We start from the raw sequence: 23,434 nt of genomic DNA, 5'->3' as shown, positions 1-23,434 counted from the left end.
AGGAACTTCAGTCATCCTGTAATACAGTACAGGAAAAAGAAGACATTAGGGAAGAGATTCAGGAGAAAATTGTGGAAATATCTGAAGAAGAAGCGAAGAACATAGAAGCCCAACAATTGAAACAAAAAGCTATTGTACAGAAAGATCTGGTATGTTTTTACTTCGGATTTAAAACTCTTTAAAACGTAGTTGTTTCATTAAACCACTAAAGTACGCATAACTGTGGGTGTAAGTGCCGCAGTGAGAGTCTCTGCAACCACTGGACACCGCTTACATCTCATAAATGATGTCATGCGATCCCTTTCAGAGCTTTTCAGCTGAATAAGAAGGGACATATAGTAAATGTTACTTCAAGAAGTGCTTCATTTCTGGCCTTCCATTTAGCACTGTTATTTCACCCCCTGTGTATACCTCTATGATATTGATGTCCTTATTTTCATAGATCTATCACAGTGATGGGTAATCTTTATAAACTACACTATGTAGACACACTATTAGGTGCAACAATATATATTGGCTTTTTAAAGTGACATTCTCATCACAGATTTCTATGGCTTATGTGCAGGATATCCCTTTAAATTTCTGATAGACTCTGCTTTCTTCTTTGAGAGTACCCCTATCCGTATAATTGGTGTACACATATCCCCATTTCAACTGGCACCACAGATTCTGTAAATGGAGAGGTGGCTGTACGTTTACCAAGCAAAAGCTTCTAGAGATGCCAAAGAAGTGTATGGATTAAATTGCTTATGTCTGCTCATCTAACTGTGGCACTGGTTAGAATTGGGTCGTAAAACTCTTAGGGTATGTTCACCCGGCAGAAACCTTTTCCGCCATGTGAACTGTCTGCGTGGCTAGCCGCGACGGGATGGCGATGCAGTGCCGCTGCATCCCGCTCCTGATTAGACCCGAATGAATGGGCCTAATTGGGAGGGAGTCTCGTGCCGTGGATGCTGCGACTGTGTCAGCTGTGAAATCCGCGTGAGGAAAGGGCATGTCACTTCTTTTTCCCGCTAGTGGGGAAAAAAAGTGAACGGTTCACATTGAAATGGGAGCCTTTTTTGCAGGCGGAAAGTGTGGAAAATGGAAGTGTTAAGTTTATTTTTGTCAATTAACACTTGCCTTCAAAACCGCATCTATTTATTTATTTATGTTTTTGCGCACAGTTTTTGAAGCGACTTGGCAGTGGAGAACTAACAACAGATCTCCTGTGGAGGAAGGCTTGCTGAAATCCTTCTGTCTCTTCGTGTAACCTTGGACATATTTGATGATGTTGAGATCAGGGCTTTGTTGGGGCTATTTCATCACTTCCAGGACTCCTTGTTATTCTTGATGCTTAAGATAGTCCTTAGTTTCATTATTTTTCTGTTTTCGAGCACTTTGGTAAACAAAATGCCTCCTGTTACAGCCAAGTATGTAAGATTTTGACTTGAATGCAGAGCACCTGCTGTCATTTTTATGCACCCCTGTTTCTATGATTTAGTGCATAGTTAAAGGGGTATTCTTATTTTGGACACTTATACCTTATCCACAGGACAGAGGATAAGTTTCCAATTTGTTGAGGGTTCCATCGCCGGGTCCCCCAGTGATCAAGAGGAAGGGTACTGAATTACCCCCTAAAACCTCCTTGTGTATAGAGCCCCAGTATGCTTCTGTTACCAGCACTCTATTCACTTCTAGAGGCTGCGGGCATAGGTGACCAGAGCGCTGTTCATGCAAGCACACTGGCACTCCATTCACAAGGAATCCTTACGGAGACTTTCAGTACCCTGTCCTCCTGATCACTGGGGAACACGACAATCTGGCACCTGGCGATCTGATACTTATTCCCTGTTCTGTGGATAGGGTGTAAGTGTCCTTAACGGAACAACCCCTTTAAATCACTAGTCCGTCTTTGCACATCATAGATATGACTTTTTGGCCACAATTTTTCCATGAAGACCACTTCTGGACAGACTTCTCTGGTATACCCATGTGTCTCTCTGGTTTCTGCTAGTTCTGAGCTGATGGCACTGCTGGACATCTTCTGAATGTGAAGGGAGGTAAACTTGATCTGTCTCCAAATTTATTCTATGGCAGGTCAACGACCCCAACATACAGCCAATGTCATTTAGGGTGCATTCACACGGAGTAAAATGGAGTGTAATTTGGAGTGTTTACGGAGCGTATACGGAGCGTTTACGTTTACATAAACGCTCCAAATTACACTCCATTTTACTCCGTGTGAATGCACCCTTAGAGCTATCTCCTGTCTAAAGAGTCACAAGGGGTCCTGAAAGTGATGATATAGCCCCCACAAAGCCCTTATCTAACCATTATCAAGCCTGTCTGGGATTATGTAAAGAGACAGAAGGACTTGAGCAAGCTTATATGCACAAAAGATCTTTGGAACAACCTCCCTGCCAAGTTACTTCAAAACCTGTGTGCAAGTGTATCTAAAAAAATGTTGTGCTGTTTTGAAGGCAAATGATGGCAACACCAAATATTGATTTGATTTGGATTTCTCTTTTGTTCATTCTCTTTACATTCTGTCGATTGACTAAAAATAAAATATTAATCCTACTATTTTTCCACTCCTCCCTAAAACTTTACATGTATGTACAGCTGAAATATCTGCAGCAAATTCTTAATGCTGATGTACTGAGTGTGGTGTAGACTCAATATGGTGGAAGAGACAAAGAATTCAAGCTGTTCTAATGGTAAAAGAGGCAGGAGGATCTTCCCCAGTGTTCGAATTGTGTACCTAAGAAAATGGCCACTGAATGTGAATTTGTGAATATTTTGTTTAAAATGATCAGTTATAGCTATACTTTCTCCTTCAGGATATCAAGACATTTGTCAGAGTTTTGAATAAAATATTTTTATTGGTACAGGGAAACGCTTACTTTAAAGAAGGAAAGTATGAACTTGCCATTGAGTGTTACACACAAGGAATTGTTGCAGATGGCACAAATGCACTGTTACCAGCAAATCGAGCCATGGCCTACCTGAAGATTCAAAAGTAAGTGTCATTTTCCAATTAAATATGATATATTCTTTGATTTCATTTAAAGGGAGTCTGTCATCAATAAACTAGATATCAAACCAGCTACAGTGCATTGTATGGGACATTATGCTGATATCCTCGTACCTATAGATATTCCAGAAGATGCACCATTTTCTTGAGGACCACGAACAGTCCCCAGGTCAAGGCCTAACCCTGGCCCATGATGTCCTTGTACTGCCTGGAGCCCTGAAAAAGGATCCAGGGGGTCCAGGCCTTCAAAAAAGACTCATGAGTGTCTCTGAGAGATGCCGTGAGGTCCTCCATAGATTGGATGTCTTCCACCTTGCGGAGAGAGGGAGAATTGGGGGATTCCAAAGAGCTGGAATGCAAGCTCTAGCTGCATTAATCATGTACCGTATAGCCGATTTACGGTAGGCACGAAGGGGGATGTCTGAAAGGTGGAGCAAGAAGAAGGCCGGCGTATTGGGAAGGGTGGTTTGGAAAATGTGGGAAATTAGGCGGTGGACACTGTCCCAAAAGTCCCTCAGTGCCGAGCAGCTACAGAACACGTGCAAAAGCGTCCCCTCCTCCGAGCCACAGCACCAACAGAGCGGAGAGGAGGATGGGAACAACCTGTGCAACAGAGATGGGACATGGTACCATCTAGTGAGGATCTTGTAACCCGCCTCTTGGTACTTACACGCCATAGTGCTCTTGTGGGCGAGCTCCAAGATCCTAGCACAGTCCGCGTCAGAGAGAGACAAGTTGAGATCTACCTCCCATTTAGAGAGAAAGGAGGGTCTGTGGCCCGGAGGGGGGGGGGGGGGGGAGACCAACAGCTCGTAGAACTCTGAAAGGGAATGGCAGAGGAGGCCAGAGCCAGTACATGCCGACTCAAAGCCCGTGAAGGGCCTATCAAAGTCACCGGAGCCTGAAAGCGAAGAGAAGAAGTGTGAGAACTGTAACACACGCCAAGGACCCAAAGGAGGAACCTCCCCTTTTTAACCATGTAGGAAATTTGGATCAGAATATTTAGTATAGCTGTAGCTTCTATGTTAATTGATTTAAGAAATTCAACTTCACAGATTTAATTTAGAAAAACAAAGAAAACTGAGTCGACATTCACTTTAAAGTCAAGGACAACCTGTTTCAAAATGCAACTCCTCGGCAATCTGATCATTTGGAGTCCCCCACCTACCATCCCTGGCAAACAGACAGCTGTGCAGGAGCTATTCATGAGTAACATTGTGCACAACACTGCACGTGCATTAGTTTCCCATGCCATGTGCAGTTTTATTTAATAGAGCCTGCTGATGTACAGGTCAATAACAGGGGATGAAATTAGCTGGACTTTATTCTAATGATGTGGATAAGAGAATAATCCCAAATGCATGATGCTCAGGTTTCTGATGCTATATTGTGAATGTTTGATACTGTAGAAGTTGTGTTTTATAAATCCAAGGTCATTTGCTTCTCCTAACTATACAGTGTTCACATATCGCTGAGCCATCCTTATGTAATTCCTTTAGAGACCTTTGTGTGAAGAGAGTGACATTTAAGAATGTGAATGTACAAGAAAAAGGTCAGAAGAAGGTTAATGGTTGTGAATCAATAGGCTTTCGTTTTGTGCTAAAAATACTTTCTTCTCTGCTCCAGATTAGAAGAGAATATTATTCTTTCATTTATGGCCCTGAAGTATCTCCTTAGAAGAGTTAACTCAAAATATTAATATACAGAATACAATACAGTATATGTATGTGGAATCATTTATTTGTGTCTCTGTCAGATACCAGGAAGCAGAAGAAGACTGCACACAAGCAATTGCTTTAGATACGTCGTATGGAAAAGCTTTTGCCAGAAGAGGGACTGCAAGGATAATGCTTGGGAGACTGAGAGAAGCAAGAGAAGGTGAAGCTTTTTGTATGCAGTGCCAGCAAACACACATACATAAACCATGTAACATGTAGACCGGAGTAATAGGAAGCGTACCTACACTTTACAGTCTTGAAACTTACAGTGATACCTGTGCAAGTAAAACAAATAGAACATGTATAGTTAACAGTAAGGCTTCCTCTCTAAATATAAAAGTCGGATAAAAACTGAAATCATCATAGTCAGCATTGACTGCAATAAGTTCAGCTAAAGAGAATGGACTACCTTAACCTAAAAAAATACCACCTTGATGTTGCTAGATAACTCTTAGGCTGCGTTCACCTATCCTTGGTGACCGCCATGAGTGTCCGTAGCTATTGTCCGTTACAAGATTTAGCAACGGACACTAGCTGAACCGTCAGAAATCCGTTATAATATCCATTCATTTCAATGGGATTTTATATTGTGTCCGTTTACACACAATCTGTCAGAAGTCCGTTTGTGTTCCAGTGGACAAAAAATCTTACATGGAGGACTTTTGTGTCAGTTAGAAAAAACGGACGGTAAGTGTCCATGATTTTTTTAACATAGCCATCAGTTACTGTCCGCTATTTTGTGTTCGTTTTTTCTGTGCATGCTCAGACAGCAGAAACAAACCAAAAAAAAACAAAAACGGACAGTATAAAAAAACTGACACTAATGATGGTAGTGTGTCCGTTTTTCTTAATTGATCCATTAAATGGATCAGTTAAAAAAACGGACACATTAACATCAGTTAGTGTCCGTTAATGTCTGTTATGATAGGTATCCGTTTTTGTTTGTTTTTTAAAACGGACACATTCATCACAGAATTCAACGGTAGTGTAAACCCAGCCTTACCCACGGTAGACAGAACACCAGAATTTCCAAGACAAGCAGTCCTTGGTCCTGAGACCAGTACAGGCTAGCTGATGACACTGAGAAATGGCCCAGATTTACTAACAATTGGGTAATGTACATTTAGTTAGTCTGAAAATATGCCAGGTTTATCACAGTGGCTGCTGCTGAAAGCTAAATCACAATATAAGTAAATCTACACAATATGAATCTATTTCAAGTGTGTGGACTTAAAGTACAAAAAGGCTTTTGGTGACAATGGTGATATTATGGTAATGACAAAGCTAAATAAAGTGGTTCCATTTTTTATTAGTCTTCATAGGTTTTTGTTACTTTTCTTGTAGATTTTGAGATGGTTTTAAAACTTGAGCCTGGAAATAAGCAAGCAATATCAGAACTGGCCAAGATTTCTCAGGTGTGTATAGTGGATATTTCTTTCTATTAATTGTATAATGCATAAACTAGCCAGGAATGTAAGATTGATGTAGTGTGACTGGATTTAAAATGTATGTGGATTATCCCATAGCACAAAAATTGTTACCAAAGATTGGGTTAAAAAAACAATATGGACTTCATTGATCCCCTTTTGCTCCTGTTTTAAACACTTACTGCTTCCCCACTGGTTTTTAATTTTTGGTCGCTCCACGATACACAGGTATTTCCTATGTGTCCAGCCAGGACTGTTAAGAAAAGACTAGGGTGGATCCGAGAAGCAGAATGGAAGTGGCACGCGATTGTTGAATGTTTCTTCTTTTATTTTTTAACCCATTCTAAGCATTCATTTAGACCAGGGGTAGGGAACCTTCGGCTCTTCAGCTGCTGTGAAACTACAACTCCCATCATGCTGCATTCACTTTCATGGGAGTTCCAAGAATAGCAGAGCAAGTATGCATGCTGGGAGTTGTAGTTTTGCAACAGCTGGAGAGCCGTACGTTCCCTACCCCTGATTTAGACGTAAGGGCATCATACTTGTGCAGGAGAACTTATGAGGTTTTTGGACAATAAAATAACAATGACCAAGACAAGGGAAGAATGTGCTAAAAAGGTAGCAAAAGTCATCAAAAATAAGTAAAATGCAAATAATGAGAACTCTTATTTCTTGGCTTTAAATGAATATCTTACATACTAATAAGTGTGGGGATGCATGTTGTCATCCATCATTGTATTTTTCTCTAGGAACTCAATGAAAAAACAGCAAATGAAAATCAGCAGTCTCCAGATGAATGTAAAGAAGATGATAAAGGACGCATTATAACAGCCATAGATAAACCTCCACATCTAAGATCAACTGTAAGTATATGCATACTTATTTATATGGGCATTTTTACTTATTTGCTTGGTATAGAAGAGATTTCTGTATTTTTTCTTGCCAATGGAAAGGTAAAATATATTATTTTATTTAATTTTCTTACTTGTATAACACCATTATGTTCCGCAGCGCTTTTACAGAATTGTCAATCACTGTCATATACAACATTTCTGACACGTAAACTGGTTATTACAGGATCTTTGTTTTGTATAATGGAAAAACTGTTGTTTTTTTTTTGTTTTACAATATGTGCAAGCTGTTATTTTAATTATATTGACCCCTATGTGATTTAGGTTCTAGTTTTAACATGCTGATCAGTTTTAGTAGTTGATCACATCAAACAAGGATTTTCTTCTAAGACTTTGATGTATCAAATAGGCAAGTTATAGAATAATACTCAACATTATGTGGAAGACCCAGTTTCACAGAATACCGTATTTTTCGGACTATAAGACGCACGGTTTTAGAGGAGGAAAATAGGGAAAAAAAATTTTGAAGCAAAAAATGGTAAAATATTTAATATATGGGAGTTGTAGTTTTGCAACAGCTGCAAGGCCACATTGACAGGTGACCCTGCAGCTGTACGGGGATGCATAGAGTGTTTTTTTTTTTTTGTGGGGCCAGCTGTACTTTTTAGTTATACCATTTTGGGGAATATCTATTGCTTAGATCACCTTGTATTGAAAAAAAACCCGGTGGTTTATGATATATATATATATAATTTTTTTTTTTTTTTTTTTTCTAGGGACAGGAGGTGATTTAGAACTTTTATTTATATTTTTAAAGCTTTTTTTTTTTTTTTTTTTTTTTTTTTTTTTTTTTTACTATTTTATTCCCCCCCGGGGCCTTGAACCTGCGGTCACTTGATTGCAAGTCCCATAGACGGCAATACAACTGTATTGCCGTCTATGGGACATTCTGTCTATTAGTATTACGGCTGGTCATAGAGACCAGCCGCAATACTAATACAGCAGTGACAGGCCTCGGAGCCTCATTAGGCTCCCGGCTGTCACCCGAACAGGTCGGCTCCTGCGATATCGCCGCGCAGGAGTCGGCCTGCAACTCTACAGGTACGGGGCCGGTGGGGACCGGCCCCGGGGGAGAAGGGGCCACCGATACTGACCCGGCATCCGCTGTACTAGAGAGGCGGATGCCGGGGAGGGATAGACGCTGGCACAGGTGCCGGGCCTGAGACATCGCTGCGCTCCTCTGCCCTGCATGAAGCCAGCGGCGGGGAACGGAGGAGTGGAATAGCCATCACTCCTCCCGCTGCTGGCTTCATGCAGAGCAGAGGAGCGCAGCGATGTCTCAGGCCCCGGCGTCTATCCCTTTCCGGCTTCCGCCTCTCTAGTACAGCGGGTGCCAGGCGCCACATTCGGACTATAAGACACACCCTTCTTTTCCCCAAAAATTTTGGGGGAAAAAAGTGCGTCTTATAGTCCGAAAAATACGGTACATAGCAATAAGTAACACAGAAGTCAGAATAAATATATTATATATAATATATATATATATATATATATAATGTCGCACATGTAAAATTAAATTGATCTCCTTTGCAAATGCACTCATTAACAAAAAGGAATAACCCAAATAGAAATATTAAATTGATGCAAAACTCTGCATGCAGTTATCTCTCTTATGTCTGATTAGAGACTAGATCTTGTCACAAGAGACTGTAAAAGTGTTTCCCCACTGCCCTATAGAAAAGCTCTCAGAGATTACTTTTGGGTAGTATACCTTTTGGTAAGACATTGTTGACTCCTAGATGTTGTGTAAAATCTATAGCTAGCTAGACAATTGATAGATTATATAGATGCTATCCACTATTACCACCACCAGTTAAATATTCAGGACAGACATCTCGGTTCTTTTTCAGAGGTGAGCCTTACTTTTCTCCCAGCTAACAGTCTTTGATAAAGGGCACATTGGACTGAGAGAAGAGGGATACTTATTTTGACAAATTGTCTGCCATTTGGGCTCTTAGGAGGTGTTGGGAGCCTGTAGTTACGTGATGGCATGCAGACCTGGCGAACAGTCTCCAAATGGCCCTGATAGACCACTAATATAGAGGATCATTAAATTACTTGTCCTGTTATTGAGTGAAATGAGAGGCACTAATAGCTCACCAATATGTGTCACATGTGTTACCTGTTCTATCAGGGCTTCCAACTTGCATTTTTCAATGCATACCTGTAATGCAGTATACATTTCTATGTGCTGAACAAAAGGCTAAAAACACTGACAATGAATGTGAAAGAGTAAAGGATAAGATACTGAACCTCTACATTTATAGCACAGCTTACAAAATCAATGGTTTCACTAGGTACCAGGATTTCTCATGCTCAGGTGGATTTTTTCCAATGTTGTTTTACTGCTTATAGAACATTAGTAACAGTGCTAGAAATAAGAAAGCAATAGTAATAAAGTTAAAAAGAGTTAGATTTATGGTCTTATAGGTCACCTTTATTAGGTCAATAGATGTATAGTATAGGTAGGTAGATCATGGAAAATGTTCTAACTTGTTAAAGGGGCTCTATCAGCAAAATCATGCTGCTAGAGCCCCACATATGCGTGAATAGCCTTTAAAAAGGCTATTCAGGCACCGTAAATGTTATATTAAACTACCCGCGACCCTCCGGCGCTCGCGAACGGACTTTGATTTAAAAAAAATGACCTGGGCGCATGCGCAGTAGCCATAGTAGAAGCCGCATGCTACTGCGCATGCGCCCAGGTCATTTTTTTTTATATCAGTGTCCGCTCTCGAGCGCCGAAGGAGGACGGGACCCGAGGACATCGGAGGAAGAAGAGGCGTGGAAGAAGATAAAGACACACCCTGAATGCCCGCCCAGCGTGCATGATGCGTAAGTAGATAACATTCTTTTTTAGGGTTTAATTTTAAAACGGGGGGGGGTAGTTTAATATAACTTTTACGGTGTCTGAATAGCCTATTAGCCCTATTCACATATATGTGGGGCTCTAGCAGCATGATTTTGCTGATAGAGCCCCTTTAATGCTTGTTATGGCCAAAATGCCTTCTAAACCAATAACCAAGTCAGGTAGGGACCTTTAATAGGAATAGAAACATAACTTTGTGGCCACAAACTTATGTAGCAGTGCAAAGATAATTATGAGAATCTGCCTCAAGTGCATCGGGGGTGGGGCCTCATTTATCAGATTTGCTAACAGAGAGCTGTAACATAGGAAGAGGCTGAAAATCTATTCATTGCTAATTAAAGTGACATTGGGCAGCAACTTCAATGGATGTTCAGAGCACTTGCAGCAATTTGTTGACAGATAAGCCCGTCCCCAGTGCACTTCAGGCTGATTTAATTATCTCTCTACATTGCTTTATTGGTTTATGGCCACAAAGGTCTAGTTCTGTTCCTATTAAAGGCCCCCTACTCAACAACCTCATTGGTTTGGCAAGCATTTCAGACATGACTGAGTCCCTTTTAAGTAGCATATTAAACCATTTTGAATCCAATTCTGTTCTGTATACTATTGCTGCTGCCTTCTTCTTGAGTAAAACTAAATGTCATACAGAAGTCTTTAATCTCGGAGTGTGGCCTTTTATTCATAAAAGATAAAGCAAGGGGAAAGGCAACTGAATGTGAACCTATAAAGGACTAAAATCAATAAGAACTTGATGACTGATCTTTGCTTTATAAGTGTGATCATTGTGTAGGCTTAAATCCATAGTAAATCTGGTTGAATAGTATGTTAGAAATTTTTTCTATCTGCCATTCTCTGCCTCGTGTATACGCTCAGTGCATGCGTGTTATTGTAGTGCATTGGTAGATGTGTAAACTGACTACTACAAACAGTACTGCTGATCTGGAAAAAAAAAAAAAAACGTGTAATTCTGCTAAGTTAAAATATCAGAAGCACGGAATCTGTTTTAGAATGTCAAATCTAAATGGCAACTTTATGTAGGTGTTGAACAAAGTTCTGTTCTCTATGTAGTGGTCAGACCAGATGCTGCAGATCAGCTCCCATTTACTTGAGTGACAGCTAATGTGCAGTGACTTAGTTAAGCCATTACACAGAGCTGTCTATTAAAGGTGTTATCTGGTTTCTAACACTGATGCCTTCCTTTGGATAGATCATCAAATATTAGCTCTGTGGGGGTCTGACACACGGGACCTCCTCAGGTCATCGGTTAGGAGACTTTGTGGTATTGTTTGCAATACATGAGCTGAGCTGCTCACGCCTTGTACAGACTGTAGTGGAAAGTGTAGGTACTGTAGTGCTGTCCCATTGAAATCTATGCAGCAGTGCTTCAGTACCTACACGCGCTGCTACAGTTTGTATGGCCAGTGAGCAGCTCAGCTTACAGAAGGTAAATAATACCGTGAACTGCACTTTCTTGGTGATAGACACTTTCTTCCATCATGTTTGTTTACTTTTGTAACGGGAGAAAAAGTCCTGCATGCAGTATTACAAAAGCCTGTAGTAGTATTACTATGATCATGCCGACCCAAAGAATATAAGGAACGTGTCATACTGCACAGTGAACACAGTAAAAACTAAACCTTAAATTCGCTATTTATACATGGAAGATAGTTATAGCAATGGTTTTCCTGCTTAAATAGCGACCACATAGCCTTGTTATGGCTACATATAGTTTATGACTTAATAAATAATAAAATAAAAATAATAATCCTAAATAATCTGAAGGAGTATTTTTACTTTTCTGGAAAATAGTGTGACCTCTTCTGTAACTACCTTGACATTCACATACTTTTTGACTCTTCCTGACTTTCTGCCATATCTTCACTTCATGACACAGATGTCCCCTTTCTATAACATCACAAATTCTTTAGCTCTCAGCTCAATTCTCCATCTGGCATATACTAGAGCTTCTCAATTTAATAGGCAAACTTGGCATACCAAACTCACAAAAAAACGGAGGTAAGCTTCAATTATTGCAGAATGTTGCTGAAAGAAAAAACACTCCAAGAAGACTTCATCATTTACAAACAAGTGATTCTCAACTTCAAGTATTCAACATGCCTTGGCAAAAGAGGTGTACTGCACGATCTTCCTTATCCCACAACTCTAAGCAGTTATTTAATATCTTTAACTCCCTTCTCTGTCTCTCTGGTGCCTACTCTGACATCTCTCATCTTAGTTGAAGACTTTGCTCATATTTCAATGCTCATATTTCAATGCTTCTCCACCATTACTATTGAAAAGCTATCCACTTTAAAGGGGTATTCCCATCTCAAGGATCCTATCAATACTGATAGCTTATGTAAATTGCAGACGTTTCCTAAATCTATTGCTTTCACAATGCTGCTTTGTTTTCCTGCTATGTTAAATTATTCCTCCCATTGTGTACACAGCGTTTCCATAACGCCAAACCTGTGTGATAGAACAAGTGACCTCACTCACTGATCTCTACAGTTCTGTAGTCAGGACACTCAGCTCAGCTAATTGCAGTTTGCTAATAAAGACCTGTCTGTTATCTCTCTATGTAAACAGACAGATAACACTGAGTCCATTCTGTACAAGAATCTGTATATTATCTGATCTGCATTTATATTAGATTTATAGTAATCATAAGTATTGTGATACTTCATAGTGTCCTGTTCAGCAAGCTTGAATGGAGGGACACAGGAAGTGAGAAGAAGAGTCAGCAGGCAAAGCTGCTGAAACGGGGAGATAGGAAAACCCATTTAAAGAGGACCTTTCACCACTTTTGGGCACATGCAGTGTTATATACTGCTGGAAAGCTGACAGTGCGCTGAATTCAGCGCACTGTCGGCTTTCCCGATCTGTGCCCGGTGTAAAGAGCTTACGGTGCCGGTACCGTAGTGCTCTATGGTCAGAAGGGCGTTTCTGACCATTAGCCAGAGACGTCCTTCTGCCTCGCGGCGCCAATCACGCTGTGCTGTGGAGCGGGGAGGAACGCCCCCTCCCTCTGCTCACAGCGCTCGTCCATAGACGAGCATTATCAGGAGCGGGAGGGGGGAGTTCCTCCCCGCTCCACAGCACAGCGCGATAGGCGCCGCGAAGCAGAAGGACGTCTCTGGCTAATGGTCAGAAACGCCCTTCTGACCATAGAGCACTACGGTACCGGCACCGTAAGCTCTTTACACCGGGCACAGATCGGGAAAGCCGACAGTGTGCTGAATTCAGCGCACTGTCAGCTTTCCAGCAGTATATAACACTGCATGTGCCCAAAAGTGGTGAAAGGTCCTCTTTAATCTCCATAATCTCACCTTAACACCTGTGCATTTGATTCCACTTGCAACTCATCCCTAACGTTGCAGCAGTGTTTGCAGACTTGTCCCATCTCAACCCTTTTTCTCACCAATCTTACCCTTCCTTTCTCCTACAAATATTCTACCATGCATCAATCCATCCGCTGTATCAGCTGTCTTTTCATCCCTTCTCTTGTTGACTACAGGCCCTTAGGTGTAGGTACCTCTCTTCCATTGTGCTATTTGGTCACTAAATGTTTTTATTGTGCTTGTTTTTATATTATATATGTAAATGTTTTTCATATGTACAATAACTTGGAATTAATGCTGCACTAAAAAATTATATTATAATAAAAATTGATTAATGTCACAAAGTTTATCACTTAATCAATATTCTGAGAAGCCTAGTCTTCTAGGGTCTCCAGACTTAAAGTAATATTTGAAGTGAAGCCGTGTGTTTACTGTGTTCTCTCGGCAAGAAGTATTTCTAACCTGCCTATTTGTACAGATACAATATGTAAATGCTGCTACGTGTTATATTATTTTAGAAGCCTTTGCGGAGGATGGAAATCGAAGAGATTGGAGGCGTGTTACTAACTTCAAAAGATGTTCCAACTAAATCATATGATGATAGCAGTGCCAGTGACTTGATCCAACCAGTGGAAACGCCAAAGGTTAAAGAAGACTTGAATTTTGAAGCACCATCTTCCATTTACCCAGAAGCTCCTAGTGCAAAGATGTTAAAGATTGAAGAAATCAACGACTTGTCAGAAACTCAGTAAGTCACAATAACATGTAAACTATTTTGTATATTGTAAGATCATTAGTCCAGATCTGAAAAGGAACTGAAGTGAACCCGGTCATTTAGATTAAATTATACCTTATGCTGGATAAATCCATTCTCCATGTTGCAGTGATACGTGATACTTAAAGAGGACCTTTCATGTTCCCCTGCAGATGCGGTTTTACATACCGCTAGAAAGCCGACAGTTTTGGGACAGATCTCTGTCCACCATCAGAAGGGCATTCCTGACAGTCAGGCTGGGCTGTGAGGGGAACGCCCCTCCTGACAGCATTCGTCCATAGCATATCATATGATATTTTTATGATTATCTGTATGTACAAATTAGTTTTCAAATCAGTGGTTCAAAAGCCAGGATCCCCCGCTCATCAGCTGAAATGGCCACAACACTTCTGTGCCATGACCCAAGCACGATGCTTATTTTTTCGACAAGCTGAAAAAAAATCAACGCCAGTCTCCCATTGAAACGAGTGGGAAGCAGGTTTTGGATTTTGGAGCTGATTTTGAGGTGGAAACCACCTCAATTTTAACTTCAAATTCAGCTGTGTGAACATACCCTAAGGCTTTTTATTTTTATAATAAATAAGAACTGCTAATACTTCTAATTGCAGTAATGCTTGGCACATTTTACTATGCTTTTACATAGATTACATATATTTTTGTTATTTAATATTAGATAATTATGCACTGCCTTCATGTTCCATATTAATTAGCTATACAGATTTCAAGCATTAGGTATTATTAGGCCGTTATGCTGGATAGCAGTTTATATTTGTGCTCAGGTCATAGACAGAATATTACTATAATTTGTGTATTTTTCTTATTAAATGTGAATATTTTTAGAATGCTATTTTCGGCTCTGGATTTGTAATGTATTGTATAATTGCCATAATAGAACAACTTGAAGGTAATTCACATGGATCATCCGTTTAATGAAATCCATTTATGCCGCTATGTAGTCTGTGATTTTGCTTTGAAGTTCAGGAATGCCCCTTTTCTAAAGGAAACCGCTGTGCTTTTATTAGACACAATAGCTATAGAAATTGTAAGGCCGAGTGCTACATTTAGATCTTATCTGAGCCGTGTATTATTATTTTACATAGAAGTTATTATAAATGAATATTTTGTTACTGCTTTGCATACATTAACCAGATGTAGCTCATGAAAAGCTTACCTTGTTTACTAATACACAGAAATCTCACCGAATCTCCACTCTTGTAGGCTTTATACATAATTCAGACAATCTCCAGGTATTGTGAGTGGTTTTCTGTTGTACCTCTACAGCTGTCATTCTTGTTATTCATGTATGTAATTATTGTTCTCTGCAATTTACTTTGGCACCACCTTTTGAAGGCTTTCAATGAATAGTAGGCTCTTGAAAACCAGCATAATTTTTTTTTTTTTTTAAGTATTTTTGTCATCTGCACGTTATGTTGGCAGCATACAATATGTAAGCGTAGTGGAAAAAAATAGTAAGACTGGCACACTGTCCCAAAGGCGCACCAGGAATCACTGCAGTGTAACTTATTGTTAATTGTTTTGATTTAATAAATTGTGCTGTCGAAAATGGCGACTATGTAAACAGTATCCAGTTACTTTGTGCAATGTAAAATGTAATGTTCACCTTCATGTAGGAATAACAGCATTCCAAATCCAACCAGAGCAGCAGATATGAAAAAGGATCTTCCTATGGTATCTCCATCAGTAGATTATGACTTGCCTGGAGTTCCTGCAAATTCATTTCAACTAGAGGCAGATCTAAGAAGACTGAAAGGGAACCCAGATCTGTTATACACTTACCTAAAGGTAAGAACTGACTTATTTATATGGCTGGCAGAGTGGAGCAAATCCCACAGGTGTTGGTATTGTAAAGTTTTGAGGGGCACCAGATATTTTTACTCAATATTAAAGGGATCCTATCTTTCAAGCACTTTTTTTTTTTCTGAGTAACACGTCAGAATAGCCTTAAGAAAGGCTGTTCTTCTCCTACCTTTAGATGTTTTCTCCGCGCCGCCATTCCGTAGGAATCCCGTTTTTTGTCGGTATGCAAATTGGTTCTCTCGCAGCACTGAGGGCAGGCCCAAGCGCTCAAACAGCATTGGGGGTGTCCCCAGTGCTGTGAGAGAACTCTCTCCAGCACCGCCTCCATCTTCGTTAGCAGCGTCCTCTTCATCCTCTTCTTCTGGCGCAGGTTTCAGACTTCTAGGCCTCGGGCAGAGCAGACTGCACAGGCCACAAGAAAATGGCCGCTTACACAGACTGCACATGCCCACAGGCCATTTTCTCGTGGCCTTTGGGCATGCACAATCTGCTCTGCCCGAGTCCTAGAAGTCTGAAACCTGCGCCAGAAGAAGAGGATGAAAAGAACGCTGCTAACAAAGATTGCATACCGACAAAAACTGGGATTCCTACGGAATGGCGGTGCGGAGAAGACAATGAAAGGTAGGAGAAGAATAGCCTTTCTTAAGTCTATTCTGACATGTTACTCAGAAAAAAAAAGTGTTCGAAAGATAGGATCCCTTTAAGATCTTTGTCAGACAATTTTTATTTGATACTCTATCACGTATATATTTTTACATATTGCACATTGTATTTAAAGGTCAGAGTTACGTTTCCCATAACTTAGTTTTTGGTAAGAAACTTTGAAATATTTCATTACTGTAGGTTAGATGCAAAAATACTGGTCTGATTACATCTAATCTACATTTAAAGTGGGGGTTCCCAAATAATACTTTTAAGGCATATCCACAGGAAGACTTTGAGCCATGGTCAGGATTTACAATAGCAGTGTGGCTCTGAGAAACAGGGTTTCAGTAAATTCCATACAAGTGAGCAGGAGTTAAAGCAACAAGTTTCCATACAAGTGAGTTAAAGCTCACTGTTGCAACATAGCTATGCTGTTTCTGTAACGCCAATTCAATTGTAAGGGAATTACGGAATGGCTTAGCTCAGAGTTATGACTTAGCTATGTGGTTTCTGTAAAGCCCAACCAAACCTGATAGTCTTCTCAAAGAGGTTGTAGTCCGTAAGTAGCAGTGAATGGAGCCTGAGAGGTTATTTTAGAGAGAGGTCACAGAGGTTGAACCTACATCTACCAAAAGTTTTGCGCATATCCAGTGGATATACCATAAATGTCTTTCATTTAAAGACATATTACATGTGGTCTGACCAGTAATGTTGCATTTAACCTGCATGTTTTGGATCTTTCTCCCCTCTTCTAGTTTCCTGTTTATGAATTTACATGTACATAAAGATTTATGCATAATAAAGTGAAAGCATTGGGATGAATTCTTATGTATATGAATGGACACTAGGGCTATGTCTAATGAAATCATATGTTGTGATATGCTTTAAACTTGGATTGATTTTTTTTTTTTTTTTTTTTTTTTTTTTTTTTTTTTTAATATCTGATTTTTAGCAAATTGAGCCTTCACTTTACTTCAAACTGTTTCAAAAAGCTTTAGATCCAGATGTCTTCAATGAAATAATAAAAATTCTACGACTTAAATACATTGAGTAAGTAACAATAATTTATGCTCAGAAATGTTTGTTACGTAATATTGGATGTGTCACTGACAGTATGTAGTTTTTGAGCCTAGTCTGACCATTGCTTTTTAAAGTGGTTTTCCACTTTAGTGCTAACTCATCCTGAGGGATAGACCTTCAATATCAGATCAGTGGGGGGCTAATACACAGAGAATGGAGCAGAAAGCAGACAGCTCCATTCTCTATGTAGTGAATCACAGCTGCTGATCTCCCATTTAAGGTTATCAATATTTTTAGACAAGAAAATCCCTTTAAAACTTTACGTTTGTGTTTCACACTATTCATGCTAGATAAAAATTAAATGTCTGGTGATCTACTACCTATCTGCCTTGCATAATGTGCAGTATATTAGGGGATTAGTGTATTTAGTCATTAGAATCAATTCCAATGCTTTTATGACAACCCTTTAGAAAGAGACATGTTGTCTACAGAGTCTGTAAGGGCTAGTTCACACGTAGTTTTTGGTCTGGATTTTGGCACGGAATCTGCATCAAAATCCAGGCCTAAAAACCACCTCCCATTGAATTCAATGGGAGCCGGTCATTTCCTTAAAATACCGCTGGCGGAAAAAAGAAGCGACCTGCCTATCTTGTTGCGGAAACCACCGCGGCATCCGCGTCAAGACAATCCCTCAGCACTAGGCCCTTTCATTTGCGCCTAATCTGGAGAGGAAAGCCGCGACTGTCTGAAGCCGCGACAGTTGTGGCTAGCCGCAACAGGCACATTTTGGTCCGGATTCTGACACTTCTTCCCGCGTAAAAATCCAGACCTAGAAACTACGAGTGAACTAGCCTTTGGGTTGGAACTTTGGGCTTTCCCACATTCATTTATTTATTTATTTATTTATTTATTTTGGTCTGTCTCCTTTAAAGAGGTTGTCCCATTTTTTAACATCCCTTTTATTAACTGTAGAGACAGTGGCGATCATCCTTGGGTTCTGCAACAGTCAGCTGTTACCCATACCATGTTGAAGAACATCATAATCCACACCTCAAATATTGTGATACCTTTTTATGAGTAGAAACACTGCATGTTACAGTATTCTATTCTAAAACGGGGGTGCATGTTTAGTACATGAAATGTATTTTTGAGGTCTTTAAAGTGGAGTATCACAGTTTCCATATAAATTCACATGTAAATGCCATAATCCTAGTTGTGGTACTGCAATTCTGGTTTTCCAAAGAAGCTATTTTAGGAATGTTCTCCTAAAACTGATTGATTTGGAAAACCTACAACAACATCAATTCCTTGTGTGAATATACCTTACATGAGAAATGGCATGGATCGCTGTTGTATGCAAGTGTACTGACAATATAGATGAAGTTTGACCGTGTAGAAGATATATACAGTACTGTAGTTATTGATCCACATAGCAGCACATGGTCTCCATGTTCAGGCTGACACAAATATGAACAAGTGGATTTTCCATTAACTTTGAATGGATACCAATAACGTAAATGACATTCTCTTTACTTACCCAACTAATAAAAATCCTTATACACACCAGTATTTCAGGATTGCAAATAATGAAAGCTTGATAACTTTGCTCTTTTTGATATTAAATGTATTATTACTCAAGATTTGAAGCAAGCTTAGTAAAAATGGGAAGTGGTCTCTCATAAACATGTTTTGCACTTTTTTTTCCCGTAGGAATGAATCCGCAGATGTTGTATTGGAAATTTTGCAAACACTGTCTGAACTAAGGAGGTTTGATATGGCAGTAATGTTTTTATCAAAATCAGAAAAAGAAGGTAAATTGATATCAGGAAAATATATACTTGAGTTTTTCTAATATAGTAATAAAATTTAAGTAATCCTATTCCAAAAATGGGTATGGTTAGCTTTCTCTGAACCTGTGTATTATGCTTCGCAGCAGTTATACTTAGATGGAATTTATGTTCCTATACCCACTTCTCAATGTTTACTAATAGAAGACCACGCCTCTCCCTCAAAACATGTGCTATTTCTTTTTTTTTTTTCCCTTTTGAGGTGGATCCAGTTTTGTTCCTATCCTTCTAAATGTCCAGATGTAGAATTAACATCACCTAAAACTAGACATCCATGGAAGACTTATTTTGCTACAGATTTACTATGGCTTTCACTTTTTCATTCCAGTTGTATCACCAGTGCAAACTGAAATTTTTTTTGTAACTGAATAGGACAGATGAGTACAAGAAACTTTGTAATATATACTGTCTGTAGAACTGCTCAATTCACTGCCAGATCAGTTTTCACTGACTGTTACATAGAAATATAGAGAGAAGGGGAAAAGAGGAAGAGCACAATGTGGGAGAAACAAACACAAGGACATGCTGGTACAGGAAACCAGAACGTTTCTAGCACTTTAATAGAAGTTTTCTAGACAGATTTAGCAGTACAGGTGTGAATAAAGATCCGGTGAGATACATAAGGTAATCTGTTCCAGGACATCTGTGTCTCTGCTTTTTACTCCCCTTACTCCTCCTCTCTTGGAGATGTCTATGAGTTCCAGTATGTATTCAGTGAAGACAGGTCTGACAATGAGTAGTTGAGCAAACTGGAGAAGGCTGATGAGAGTAGATCACATCTTTTCAGAGAAAAATGCTAACTGTAAAACCACAGTTACTTTGTACAGGAGAAGCGTGTTTCAGAAACCCACTTTAAATACCTTATTAAGAAATTCTGAACTGTTTAGGCAAGGAGGTTCTCAGGACCCTTCTCCATTACGAGTTCAAGGAGTTGCTACTAGAGATGAGCGAATACTATTTGAAACGTCAGTTTCGAATAGCACGCTCGCATAGGAATGAACGGGAGCGACTGGCGCGCAGGGGGTTAAGCGGCCAGACTCCGGCTGCATCCATTCATTCCTATGGGAGCGTGCTATTCGAAACTGCCGTTTCAAATAGTATTCGCTCATCTCTTGTTGCTACAACAAGTGTCCCTAACTCAGCATGTCTGTGCATTGCACGGAAAGCCCATTGATTTCAATGGTAACTGTCTAACACTTCAGGAATGTTGCAGAGAAAAAAAATAGAATGCCAGCCAGCCAGCCAGCTCTCTCTGTATAATCAATAACCAAGTTTGTTTTGCTGTAATGAAGAACAAAGGAATTTGGCAGCTGGGGATTTCAAATTTTTCCTACAATTGAATGTGATTTCATATTGGTGACATTTTTAGGTTTTGGATCTAGACCTACAATAATCCACAGCTTAGATACTCACACTGATTAGTGTAAAATGTTCACAATTTTATACAACATTATTAGACAATATTTTAAAGACAATCAGAATAACCAGCACAAGCTCCTTCTGGTTAAAGGGAGTCCATCACTAGAAATCAGCATATCACACCAGCCCTACAAATAGGAAGGTTAGGGTCACCTGTGATTCCCCTTGTGAATTGGTCAATATATGAATGAGCCCTTTGGAGCAACAGCGGCATTTTACCAAAGAGCTCATTTCCATATTGGTCAAAATGCTGATATCTTGACAGTGGAGGCATCAGTTCCCGTGGGTGAAATTCTAGTTAGATTGGGGTTACCTGAATTAATCTATTTGTGGGGCTGGGTCTGGTGACAGATTCCCCTTAAAGGAACACTCCAGAATTGCTACACTGTTAGTTGTTAGCAAGAGTGGCAGACCAATCTACCCCATTAGATCCTGTAATAGACCAAACATCAGAAGTGTTTATTTAAAGTAAATGAATCTAAATTAATTTGATTTAATTTTTTTTTTTTTTTTGTCTTTACAGATATCCGACACTTATTTGCTTACATAGAAAAAGCAAAAAAGAGTGAAACACTTGCTGCTCTTAAGAAAAAATATAGCCTCTGAGAATACACAGGAAAAATGTATATTAAATGGACTGTTCAAGCAATCCAGTGTTAATGGAAATCTATATATAAACTACCTGGAAGAATTCGCTGACATTATGTACAAAATAAATTTTCATTTGTATTTTTATGGTTTTTGATTTTCTGTCTGTTTTTGTATTCACTGGAAAATGTAACTTTTGCAAGGCCTGGTAGGACAAAGCTATCTTGTATGATGGAAACCTCTTTTGTCAGGTGCAATGCTCTGCATTTGTCAGAACCAGGGCTGTGAAGTCAGAGTTGGGTAGAGTTTTGGTTGAAGTCGGGGGAAAAAAGATTCCTTGTACAGCTTCAAAATAAAATGATTTTTACTGCATATTTACTGTCATAGCTGTCATTCACCTTTTTGTTTATTTAGAGGGGCTTTGCAGTCCCTGTTTGTAACCATGGCTGTCAAGTAGAGATGAGCGAACACTGCTCGGATCAGACGTTCCGAACAGCATGCTCCCATAGAAATGTATGGAAGCACCTGGCACGGCGACCGGCTGCCAGCAAAGTGTACGTGCCAGGTGCTTCCATTCATTTCTATGGGAGTGTGCTGTTCGGAACGGCTGATCCGAAGGTTGAAGGTTTCACAGTTAGAACAGGAGTTGCATTCAGAATCTGGCTGTGGAAGAATAGAGGAGACTGAGTTGGTGTTTTGGCCCATGGACTTCATAGTCTTGGGCAATACTGCTTAGGTAATAGAATCTGCTGTTTATAGGGTTAATCCAAGCAAACGAAAAACATTCAGGTTGAAATGCAATACATGCCTTGTAGAAATGTATGTAAACAGGGCAGGAAAGAGTGGAGCATGACACTAAGAATTTCGCCTGCTCAAAGGCCAAAGTAAGAGTTCCTAAACTCTTTAGACAAGCTCTTTAGGGTTCATTCACATAATGTAACGTGGCATTGATTCTGACACGATAACTCGTGTCCGAAGCAGCGCTGCAAAAAAATGGGTTCCGTTTAGCACGCGTAACACATTGAAATCAATTAGAGGCTTTTTAACCCATTGTTTTCAATGTGTTAGGCACGCTAAACGGAACCCATTGAAGTCTATGGGATTCTGTTTTGCAGCGCTGCTTCGGACACAAGTTATCGTGTCAGAATCAACGCCACGTTACATCGTGTGAATGCCCCCTTGGCCATTGAAGTGTTAACTCTGGTTCTTCTTAATTTTCTAGAAGTACTCCATCACTTATACTCTTGGTGCATCGATAGGGGTGCAAATGTAGCAGCTGCACCTAAGCTCCTGTGCCTGAGGGGACTACTAGCCCTTCTGCCACATTACAAGCCACCAGTAATGACAATGGTAAATGGCAGATAATAAACTGGAACTTTACATTATGGCTAAGAAGTGATCATATGCTGATCTGCTACATAGACTTATCTCTAGCTCCAACGTTATCTGATATTTCCATCCTAATAGATTCCTTTTCTGCTTACCTTAATGTTCTACTGAGTTGAGGAAAAAAGCAAAGTCTAAAATTAAGCAAAACTTGTAATATTTTAATGGACTTCAACAACTAGTAAGACACCTGGAGAAAAAGCTTGAGAAGCTCTGCTCTATGTGATTACCGATGCTGGCTCTACTCAAGGGCCTGCAGACCAACTGTTGTCTCCTACAATCTGTGTCACTAAGCAATGGTGTGAACAAATTTGGCTTGCCTGGAACCTAGCAGGTCTGTAGAATTCCCTACTGTAGAGTAATTACGGTGGGAATGTTGGTCTTTTTCTGGAGTTTCCCCATGATTCTTATTTGGTAAAGGTAGTATTACAGCTAATGTAACCTTTTGAAGCTTGTACTAACTGCAAGATAGTAATAAATTGAAAAATATCAATACTGATTTTCTAGTACAATCTCAAAGGGGCCCCAAGTTGAATTCAAGTATCAAGTGTGGCTCAGCAACCCTGTTCACTGTATAGCGGTGGTTCAGGGGAAACAAGTGTCGCTCCTGTGAAGTGAATTGCACAAACTGCCTGTCCACTAGCAGCTTTCTAG

General features: G+C 39.8%; 1 protein-coding gene across 1 annotated transcript in view; it reads left to right on the top strand.

Moving 5' to 3' along the window:
* RPAP3 (RNA polymerase II associated protein 3) overlaps positions 1–21,711 on the top strand; it is a 29,695-nt gene extending 7,984 nt beyond the window's left edge. The window contains exons 8-17 of the mRNA XM_075274348.1: positions 3–149; positions 2,874–3,001; positions 4,773–4,894; positions 6,079–6,149; positions 6,911–7,024; positions 13,801–14,030; positions 15,689–15,860; positions 17,473–17,570; positions 19,251–19,351; positions 21,330–21,711. Coding sequence (XP_075130449.1) covers positions 3–149; positions 2,874–3,001; positions 4,773–4,894; positions 6,079–6,149; positions 6,911–7,024; positions 13,801–14,030; positions 15,689–15,860; positions 17,473–17,570; positions 19,251–19,351; positions 21,330–21,412 — 1,266 coding nt within the window. The 3' untranslated portion in view covers positions 21,413–21,711. The remainder of the gene's footprint in view (positions 1–2; positions 150–2,873; positions 3,002–4,772; positions 4,895–6,078; positions 6,150–6,910; positions 7,025–13,800; positions 14,031–15,688; positions 15,861–17,472; positions 17,571–19,250; positions 19,352–21,329) is intronic.
* Positions 21,712–23,434: the final 1,723 nt, after the last annotated feature.

The sequence above is a fragment of the Leptodactylus fuscus genome, chromosome 5, assembly GCF_031893055.1.
Source record: "Leptodactylus fuscus isolate aLepFus1 chromosome 5, aLepFus1.hap2, whole genome shotgun sequence".
Lineage (NCBI taxonomy): Eukaryota > Metazoa > Chordata > Amphibia > Anura > Leptodactylidae > Leptodactylus > Leptodactylus fuscus.
This window is presented reverse-complemented; position numbering and strand designations above follow the sequence as displayed.